The sequence below is a fragment of the Triticum dicoccoides genome, chromosome 4B (genome assembly GCF_002162155.2).
Source record: "Triticum dicoccoides isolate Atlit2015 ecotype Zavitan chromosome 4B, WEW_v2.0, whole genome shotgun sequence".
Classification (NCBI taxonomy): Eukaryota; Viridiplantae; Streptophyta; class Magnoliopsida; order Poales; family Poaceae; genus Triticum; species Triticum dicoccoides.
The window spans coordinates 679,007,688-679,018,395 of record NC_041387.1 but is presented as its reverse complement, the minus strand read 5'-3'; the positions used below and the strand labels follow the sequence as shown (position 1 = coordinate 679,018,395).

At 37.6% G+C, this 10,708-nt stretch overlaps 1 protein-coding gene across 2 annotated transcripts; it reads right to left on the bottom strand.

The window, feature by feature from the left end:
- Positions 1-662: 662 nt before the first annotated feature.
- LOC119292329 (ABC transporter G family member 45-like) lies at positions 663-10,315 on the bottom strand. 2 transcript variants are annotated; one of them, XM_037571177.1, is made up of 22 exons: positions 10,126-10,311; positions 9,916-10,039; positions 9,709-9,797; positions 9,314-9,398; positions 9,048-9,207; positions 8,748-8,824; positions 8,619-8,669; positions 8,454-8,544; positions 5,618-5,919; positions 4,815-5,407; positions 4,559-4,719; positions 4,340-4,443; positions 4,088-4,247; positions 3,826-3,989; positions 3,408-3,740; positions 3,041-3,331; positions 2,682-2,765; positions 2,479-2,612; positions 2,164-2,391; positions 1,900-2,071; positions 1,544-1,798; positions 663-1,284 (listed from the first exon to the last, which is right to left on the bottom strand). In XM_037571177.1, the coding sequence occupies exons 1-22, from the start codon at positions 10,215-10,217 to the stop codon at positions 1,015-1,017; spliced, it is 4,020 nt and encodes a 1,339-aa protein (XP_037427074.1). In that variant the 5' UTR covers positions 10,218-10,311; the 3' UTR covers positions 663-1,014. The 2 variants fall into 2 exon arrangements, with proteins under 2 accessions (XP_037427074.1, XP_037427075.1); XM_037571178.1 differs by having other exon boundaries at positions 1,015-1,284; positions 3,408-3,737; positions 10,126-10,315.
- Positions 10,316-10,708: the final 393 nt, after the last annotated feature.

Genomic DNA, 10,708 nt, shown 5'->3' with positions numbered 1-10,708 from the left:
AACATAGTAGAGACCAATAGAGTTGTCGACTGTTTAGCGAATTATAGTTGTACGGAGTGCACCACGGCTGTGTGGTTGCATCAAGGACCCCATGTATGGAGGAACTTTTGCCTCGTGACTCTAACTCTATAATCATGGAATAAAACTCCCTCCCCCAACCCCCATGCAATAAAGGGCGTATCGGGTCATCCAGCTCTTACATGACTTCAAATTGTCAATGATTAAGAGGGAGGTAAATTTTGTGGCTGTTGAGTTAGCGGGAAAACAGTCCGGTGCTAAAGCTAGAAGTGTGTTAGTGGGTGGTATGTTGTCTCATGCGACGAGTTGGTTCTTTCTGATTGTAGGATTATTTGTTGAGTAATAAACACATATGGGGTTTTAAAAATGACTACAAAATATGTTTATGTGCTTGATCGAATGGTGTGACTGGCAAGTGCGACAAAATGATCCACAACTGCTAGGTGTTACTCAGTTACTGGATGCGCCTTCACAACAAATAAGTAATAATACTTGCTTCACTTCAAATTAAATAAAGTTCTAGTTTTGTCTCAAGTCAAACTTCTCTATATTAGACCAAGTCCATACAAATATGCTAATATCTACAACATTAAATGTACAAAAAATGCGATAATATCTAATACACTATGGATATACAAAATGTGTGCTAATGTCTTCAATATCAAATATTCATAGTAGATATATATATTTATGATCAATCTAATTGAACTAATTTGTTGTTACAAATGATATTTTCTTATATACTTGGTCAACATTAAAAGAAGTTTGACTTAAGACAATACTAGAATTACAATATATTTAGAACGGAGAGAGTACATATACAACATCTCACTCAAATATGGTGATTACTTCAACATTTCCTCTTGAACCAACATCATTGTGCTCATGTGTTTATTATAATTAATTGGGCGCTTCTCTTCTCTTAGCTTTATACAGTAAAGTGGTTTATCACTTAGTGTACTTGTAATTCAGATGACATCATTCATTATGTTTGTTCTATCTCCGCAGGAAATTGAGGTACTTCAAGGAGATAAATAAGACAATGGCGAACAAGGCGATAATGGCCACATGCAGGTAGGTGACAAGGTTCATGTAGACGTCCTCGAGGCCAAGGTAGCTCTCGAGGAACTCCTTCACTGTCTGGTCTGGCAGCCCGGGCACAAGAATTAGCTCCGTACGATCACCCAGCTGCGAGAACATGAGCGCATACACCGTCCATGCTGATGGGTTTGCCCAATACGCCCACCTCCACCACACCGGGATTAGCTGCATACACATTGTTATTGTTCATCAGGTTAACCATGCATGATCTATCCTCCTTTATTGTTTCTTTATCATGAAAAATAGTCAAATATAAACCCCAAATCTAAATCATGCTACAATCTATTTAGCAGTTAGTTAGGAATTCCATGAGTCTAATATTTGGGTTTTCTCTCATGTTTGCTCTATAATTACTAGGAAAAATATTTTGGGAGGGGGTGGTGGGGGGTGGGTAACAAGTGGTAGATTGAGAGGGGAGCCATACCAATCTTCCAACGACGAAGCCGGAGAAGACATTCCAAAAGAGGAAGATAAGGTAGACTAATCCAGAAGCTATCTCAACGTTTGGTGTCAATGCTACCGTCATCATCCCGAAGAGTGTGTAGTACATGTAACTTAGCACCATGTAAAGGATAAACTCAAAGAACTTGCCAGCGGTCATTTGGAATCCAATCATTGGGTAAATGATTACCGCGAACATGAACACTTGGACAAGCATGTAAGGCAATTCAACTGCCACCTACAAATAGAAATCCAATGGTGGAGTTCAGAAAAATATGCCAAGCCTTCTAGGTTTAGATTTTTTTTTCACTTTAGAATATGTTGGGAAAGTAACATTACCTGAGCTATGGCATAGGCCAAGGTGGAGTATGTGCCTGCCGCCTTTTCTCGATAGAGAACAACCCTCTCCACGGCCACAACTGGTTGTAACATAGTGCAATTATTGAAGCCCAGAAATAGTGATGTTCCATATATGAGTCCTAGTATGTTGAATATATCTTGTTGCTGTTTACTATTAGACAGGAAAACTAAGTTAAGATATAGTTGAGGAATGATAAATTTTTATGAAATAAAATCATTAGGTTTGTTGTCATTCCTACTTACATCGTTGATCCAGTTTGCCAAAATACAACTCCAAACATAGTTGATTGAACAAACGTGTTTAGGAATCTAGCAACATTATGCTCCGGGTTTTTCCAATATGCACATCTTTGTTTCCACAAGCAAGCCATGCATTGTGCCCTAAAGTTCTGCCAGTATATTGGAGGAAAATGTAGATCCTCTGTGCCAGGTGTTGGTTTTCCAAGCTCGTCAACTAGAATCATGTTCTCCCTACAGAATCAAGATAACAACAATACTTTTTGTTATAAAATCAATTTTGCATTATAGGGGTTATAGCATTATGATTACATCACTTACTTGTATAGAGAGGAGCGTCGATAAATTTCTGCATAGTCCAGTCCAATCTCGTATTCTGTTGTGTGTGAACTAACATTCAACATCCATGCTGCTGGGTTTTGTCCCTCTTTTATTCTAGGAACACCAGGTATAGCCTGTGACAAAGCATATAATGTTTTTTGTTCCCATCTTGTGAATATACATTAAAAAATAGGCACTCTTACCTCGAAATACTTTATCATGTTGCAAGAATGTGGACCTAGTGAACCACTATATATGATCCGACCACCTCTTTTCATAAGTAGAAGCTGCAATTAATCAAATTCAATTAACATATAGGCAGCAACTTAGTGGTACTGATTCATAATAATAAAGACATATATGTTTAAACATCATATATATATACACACTTACTGTCATTAAGAGTTATTATCATGTGTATTGATATTTTTCTGCTCTTTCCAGTCTTTGACTTGACGCCACAAGACTATTAATTCTCTTTCTTGATTGTTTTGTACGAATAATTTTGACCTATTTTCCCTTACAAAGAACTCAACATATTTCAAATTAGACTTACTCTTACCTCATCAAATGATTCAAATATCTCAATGCTTGGCTGATGAATTGTGCATACAATAGTTCGTCCCGTGTCTACTGTCTTTCTTACAGCTCTCATGACAATTGCTGCAGAACGGGCATCCAAGCCAGTGGTTGGTTCATCCATAAATATTATGGAAGGACTAGCTACCAGCTCCACGGCCATTGTTAGCCGTTTTCGTTGCTCAGCTGACAGGCCAGTTGCTCCTGCTAGACCCACCATTGCATTCTTCAATCCTGTTAACTCAACTAGGTGCATCACTTCATGTATAAACATCTAAAAATGCAAAGATATGTATTGTGAGATATTTGCATGTGTATTAACTTCGAATGATGTTAATAATTGCACATACATCTCTTTGGTGTGATGTAACTTCTGAAGGCAAGCGAAGTCTTGCAGAAAACTGAAGTGACTCATATACAGTGAGGTTAGGGGAGTGAATGTCACTTTGTTCACAATAGCCTGAGATCCTTGAAAATGTCTCTTGCTTCTTTGGGTATCCTGCTACCTTGATAGTACCTTCAATATACCCTCCGGTTTTTCTTCCGGCCAAAACATCGAGCAATGTTGTCTTTCCAGCACCAGTGATCCCCATCAGAGCTGTTAGCACTCCTGGCCTAAAAGCACCGCTGACATCTTGTAGTAGATGAAGTTTTTTCTCTGTTACTCCATACTTCATCATCTCCTAGTGTAAGATATGCGTTAATTTGGTGAACATGTGATCAGAATGGATGCTACTATTTAGTAAGGTATTGTGTGCTCGAGCATACCTTAGGCATATCGACAGAATAATTGATAGCATCGAATGCAAAGGAAAGAGGCTGAAATGGAAGGACACCTTGTGGAATTGATGCATCGTGAGATCCAATTTTTTTGGTTGGACACTCCATCATTGTATCCGTGGCATTGGTGTGAACTTTACGTTTATGTGGCGCTGCAGATAGCAAAATGGTAAAAAAAACATGATGAATACCAATTGTAATTATGATTTAACATTTATAGTGTTTTGGATATATATCTTTATGTACGTACAATTCAAGAACTCCAGTGCGAATACACTGAGTACATTGAAGACGAGCGCGAATCCAAATAAAATGCCGACACAAATCCAATACCAGTGAGACTCTGTGAGAAACCCCCTGATCTTGAGGATAGCTTCACCAATCGTATTAGCATTTTCATAATGAAATTCCTGTAAAAAAACAAGAACATGATCATCAAGTTACAATTCTAGTACATATTTGATGCACCTTATCAGAAATGTGAATTGAAATGATTGCTTACTGTAGCCCATCTTTCATCAAGGAACTCATTTAAGGAGATTGCATTCTGCGCATAGGTGAATGGTGATGTCCAATATCCCCATTGTAACCATTGTTTGAGATCATCTGTTTCATTGTAGAATTTTTTTGAGTGTCTTAGTTGCAAACATGTCCTAAAACATGTGCTATGTTATAGTTTTTATATACACATTGCATTAGACTAAGCTAAATCTGATCTAACCTTTCGAAATGACGATGCCTCCAAATATAAAGATTGCTATAAGGGTTGTGGTTGCTAGAACATTGGCCATTACTAGCGTCCTTGCCACTGCTGCTAACAAACGACACATGCCCATTGATGTTTGATGCATGGAAAAAAGTACCAAGAAGTGCTTCATGAATCTGCAAGAAGTAATTAAGGCAACCTTTTTCTACCACTCAAATTTATTTAAACTACTATGGTCATTATATATCCAATTGACCAAGAGAAGAGATACCTAATAAAGGAAGGTGCATAGCCAATCACATAGTAGGTTAAGCTGGTCCAAAGACCTGTCTGCATAAGTGATATTGGGATACTAAGAAGGAAATTTGGAGTAAGAAGTGCCCATCCTGGCAATGCTAGTAACTCTCTTTGTTTGTAGAAAGTGGGAAGTCTCTTGATTGTCATTGCAATTTCAATCATGCCATTGAAGTTTACTAGCATAACAGCAATAAAGAGAGCTCCAACATACTTGTTGGCATCAAGTATAGATTTGTGGTTCATATTTGTCCGAAGGAAAATAGTCGATATCACCAAAGCAAGGATAGTTATCTGTATGGTTGTGAATATGTGTATCGGGGAGTTTCTTTTCAGAAGTAGTACTTCTCTTGAAAAACATGCCTTGAAAATATTCCATCTGGAGAGACCTGAACCAGTTTTTACCACCTCGCCGTTTACTATATTACTATTTGGCAGTAAAAGGTTGTCTTGTACAAGTCGAGGGAGATAGGATGAATGGAATGATACCACAAATTTCTCAATTGAATGGTAGTGATACATATGTTGTTCACCAATCCAATATTGCTTTTGGTCCATCTTGGAGGTCACCTATGAAAATGGAAAACAACCATTGTCAGTTCGTTACAATGTTATTGTGAGCAAGTACACATTACAAAAATAAATTCCCTTGATTGAAATTTCACGACTTTAAAGTACTGGTTGCCCATAAGTTATTCCAAATAGTAATTTGGTAAGGATAATAAATTGTTCACACTATTGTTTATCCAATAGTTCTTTCATACAATACTGACGTAGTACCTCTTGAAGGAAGTCAGCTATATTCTTCCTGCCGGGGCATTTGAATCCCATAATCTCAAAAAAATCAGTAGCATTTTCTCGAGGACCCTGGTATACAATTTGGCCCTCACATAAAAGAATTATGTCGTCAAATAATTCCAATGTCTCAGGAGGTGGTTGAAGTAAGGAAATAACCACCGTGAGATCTAGTAAATGAACCATTTGTTGTATAACTTTTATGATCTCGTACGTCGTGGAGCTATCAAGACCAGTTGAAATATCATCCATAAAGAAGCATTTTGCTAGACCAACTAGCATTTCTCCTGCATTAAGGAGATCATTGTGAAATGTAACACTAGTTATATAATGAGGGAAATATATTAGTTAGAACATAAATATTTGGGCACCATAGAACATTTTTTTGGTTCTACTTAGCTGATTAGCTGACATATTTGTTGTATAATGGGCCCGTTTGTATTGTTAACATGTACTTCATGAAGTACTGTAAAAATGATGTACTTCATTGAATAGAAAATATAAGATATGAATGTAGTCCATTTGTGTGAGCACCTTTCACTTGTCTACATAATTCCTTTTTATATAAAGACATGGTACAAAGCCAGGGTGGAGGTCCAGCTATAATAGCATAGATCTAGGCCCATAAATTTCAAGATAGGATCATTTTTAATCTTAAGATGGGTTGAAAGGTGGTTGGGGAAGTAAAATATGTCTGGAAGGCTGCCTAATGTGGTAGATGATGTGACTAACAACACACTCCCTCCCTCCCAAATCTAAGTGTCTCAACTTTAGTACAATGAGACACCTATATTGGGATGGATGGAGTATTAGATACTCTCATAAAAACGTAAAAAAATCATAACTTCAGAAAAGGGCACGACTATTTGGAGGTCTCCCGCGCTAGGGATCTTGCTAGTGTTCACTTTTGGATTATCCCCACTCCCTATTTTTGGACTTGCCCTCCCCTATTTAATCTCATTTTTTGGCAAATTTTGTTCCTGGATTGGCCCTTCCACTTCTATTCCATTCTTGGAACATTAAGAAAATGTTCAAACTTCTAAGAAAAAAAATCAAACATTTGGAAAATTCAAAATCTAAAAGAAAATCAAACTATTGGATTCAACTTTAGGGAAATTTAAACTAATAGAAATTTTAGAAACGAAATGTGTAGAGGGAGAGACAAGGTGGGCCAAATATTATTGCACGCATGTTTCAGCATAAAAATCATGGTGGAAAGGTGGGGATCGCCACCCATCCGTCCCATATGCATGCATCTGGTTTGGTCGGAAAAGAAGTGAGTGTTAGGTGGGTGCAGTCAGAGAGTTGTTTTGTTTCCAAAGAGTCATAAAGTTATTCTAGAATGGTATTAGCGGAAATTATGTATAATGTTTGAATCTGTTAACTAAGGTCTAAAACACTCAAAACAATTAGTGGAAAACAATATCACCCCCCAAATATTTAGCTACATTTCCACTAAAAAATATATATTTAATCATGAATCGGAATATAGACTAGTTTTAATAATATCATTCCACATTTTTAGTAGTTTATATTCTGCCAAATATTTTGAACTTTTTGCATTAGACTAGTCGTGTTATTAGCTACCTCATGTGCAACATCAACCAAAATGGTCCTCATCATACTGCTTGTCAGAGGAAGCATCACTGAAAATACCTTATTCTCCAAAATGAATAATGGCCATGAAGGTTGATTCTCATATATCTTGTGTTACAACTCGTGGTTTAACTTTGACCTTGTGTCATAGTTAGGGTTCAATGTGTACTTACAATCTAATACACGTGGTTGCTCTGATGTTGTAGAATAAATATCAAGTCATCCTTTCTATGGATATCTGTTCCTTAAGAATAATTAAGATTTCAACTTATATATAATTCTATAGTATTTCCATAGGCTCACTATAAATACTACTTATACCACACTTATAATGCATATTTTTCTCAAACAGGTAACACTTTAGTTGAATTAGCAATACACCGGATGGTTTCATGAATGTAGATGGTTGGCATAATATAGCTCTTCTAAGATCATCCTTGCTGAAGATCACTATTTTTTCACAAATGTGTTCCATGGTGGAGAAAGACGAAGGGAGTGTCATGAGGTGGTGGATAGAGAGTTTGTGGAGAAATGCTTCCATATTATAATCATGCCAGATAAAACCAAATTTAAATATAAACCATGGGATGAATTATATCTCTTTGTGGTGTTAACTAAGATGATTCATTATAAGAGAGTAAATTAAAACATGATTAGAATTGGCGACAAAAACTTCTTTTACAATCGTAGATAACCTAGATGGGTTGTTAGGTGATTAGTACATTAATGCATCTAGTACTAGTATTGATATATAGCTCTCCATGGTCCTTTTGATCGAATATGTTCAAAAATTATGGTGTCATTTTGATATGTTCTACTATAACCTTTACATGCATGGTGCACTAATACGTTTTTATTTAACTGATAAATATCTCACACAATAAGTGCATAGACAAGATGGTAAAATTTTAGTTGAGCTATCTACAAAAATGGGAAGTTTGTTTGAAAATGGCAACCTCATATGTGACAACAAAGGTTGATGAGCCATAAGCTTGATATATTGAGGAAATATGGTCAACATGGGTTATGCATGGAAACGATGTAGCTCGTAACTATTTTACATGAGTGGTTTGGCTCGAGTCTTGAACTATAGACCTCTTAGCTATGGTTCCTCAATCATTTGAATGTATTTAAACAGATACCCAAAATATTGAGCGGTTGGCGTAGGTTGGCAATAAATTCAAACATTGAGGATCACATGCAATAGAAAGGATAGAATCTTAACCGATTGTTAATCTTTTCTTTTGTCCTCCAGATATGCCTCTCCTCATCTCATCCCCCACTAGGGTATCTGTACACTCAGACAAACCAAGTATCTGCATTACAAAGATTTTGTGATTATGTTGTCAAGATAAATGAGAGTAAATGGAAAAGTTACAATAGCACAAACCTTGATAATGTAGTTTGTTGTAAGGTTTCTTCCTTCTCCAAATGTGGTAGCCTGCATATAACATATTGTAAGTGACCAGGGAAATGGAATATTTTTTTAGCAGATCGGAGGAACAATTAAAGCAATCACCTTAATAAATGAGTCAAGATTTTTGTCAACTTCGTTTACAACATCATGTTTTCTTCTTGCGGCTTCTCCGATCATCTCTATGGTTTCCATTCCAAATATGAGAAATATATTAATTAGTATTCATGTCACAGCAAAAAAAAAAGACACCTTGAGCAAACACACAGAAAAAGACACCTTGAGCATCACCATGGGTGCTTCTAAAGTTATAGTTTACATATGGATTCTATTATAATTAGCTCATTCGTGCACATAGAATCTAGAGCTATTTGAGACAAGTACTATGAATAGGCGGTGCCTTACCGAATTCGTTATTGGTTCCCAACATATTGGATGCAAAATCAATCGTCTCTCTGACAGTCATCTCAGCATGATGAAGATCATACTGGCTAATGTAAGCATGCAAGTGTTGTGGTGTTGAGGAATTGACTTCAACTCCATTGTACATGAGCTTTCCTTTGCGCTATTAAGAGATGTTACATCAAGAACAATTGTTTTTGTTATCCAGTGCTTTTCTTGTAAGTAGGAAGTTTGGTTTGCATGTGTATATAACTTAATCTGCTACGTACCTTCAAAGACAAATCCAGCTTTCCTGCCAATGCTTTTAAAAAGGTTGTTTTCCCGGAACCAGGTGCTCCCAGTAGAAGTGTCATCCTGATTAATGATAGGATTACAAAAAAAGTATCTTTGGTCAGTAAACTAATGAATCATCCACCTTGAGTTGTGGTACTCTACTAAGATATATATATATATATAATATATATATATATATACATATATATATATATATATATATGTTTCCTTGGAAAAATTGTTTTAAGGAAAACTGTGTCTTCATATTTACTACTCCCTCCGTTCTGAATTACTTGTCGCACGTATGGATGTATCTAGATGTATTTTAGTTCTAGATACATCCATTTTAGCGACGAGTAATTTGGACCGGAGGGAGTAGTAAAATACTTACCTTGACGGTCGAATTGTTCCGCTTGCTCCATTTATAATTTTGATTGCTCTTTTCCTTGTAGTACACATGTGCGAATATGATGCCAACTCCTAGATAAATACTCCTAGATTAGAAAGATGCTTCTCAACTCGGAATACTAGTATAGACAGTTACTACATCACTGAGGGCCTAGGCGGTGTCTTGGAATTAATACGTGGGTACGCGTACCTGGGCGGCGTTGACGACGCAGTTGGGCAGCGTCGGCGGCTCCCGGCGGCCGATGCGCTCGTGGATCTCCACGGTGAGGTCCTGGAACTGCACCTCCACGGCCTTGAGGCTGGCGACTCCCAGCCTGCGAATTGAAACAAAGCAAATTAAGCACGATCCCTTCCCTCCATATAAACACATATAAATCGTCGTTGCAGCTTGCATATATACATTTGCTTCTTGTCGCGGAGCATCTGGAGGAAGCGGCGATTGTCCTCATGGGTGAACGGCGGCGGCTCGCCCTCCGCCCTCGTTGCCGCCATTTCCGGCTGCAAGCAAACGATATGTAATGTATGATCCTCGCAGATTGCAAGTGGCTAGCTTAGCTGCTTGTCCTCATGGATGTATAGATCATATCCATATATATAACTGCTAGTTTGGATCAGCGCGCGAAACTACTTAGTGATGGTTTGGAGGCTCATCGATCGCGTGGAGAAATAAAGAAAAGAAAGTCTTCCATGGGTTGGATATATAACAAAGTGCCCACGTACGTCCCCTAGCTAGCTAGCTAGTAGTATCTTTTTCTTCATTTCTCCACGCGATCGATCACAGGCTATCACGATCACGATCCGATTGCATGCATGTGCATGCTTCAAGTTTGAAAGGTTTGATCCGGCCGGCCGGGTGGACTTTAGGTAATAAGTGTACGTGTGAGTTGGCACACATCTCTCTCTCTCTCTCTCTCTCTCTCTCTCTCTCTCTCTCTCTCTCTCTTCCTTCATAATTAGTATTTCTTGCTTGCCAACTGTCTACT

Excerpts from the sequence above, each read along its gene's own strand:
- LOC119292329 (XM_037571177.1), bottom strand. The coding sequence starts at position 10,217 with ATGGCGGCAACGAGGGCGGAGGGCGAGCCGCCGCCGTTCACCCATGAG. Across the intron at positions 4,720-4,814 it reads TATGCACCTTCCTTTATTAG|ATTCATGAAGCACTTCTTGG; the intron begins GTATCTCTTCTC and ends TACTTCTTGCAG. Across the intron at positions 4,248-4,339 it reads TTGATGAAAGATGGGCTACA|GAATTTCATTATGAAAATGC; the intron begins GTAAGCAATCAT and ends GTTTTTTTACAG.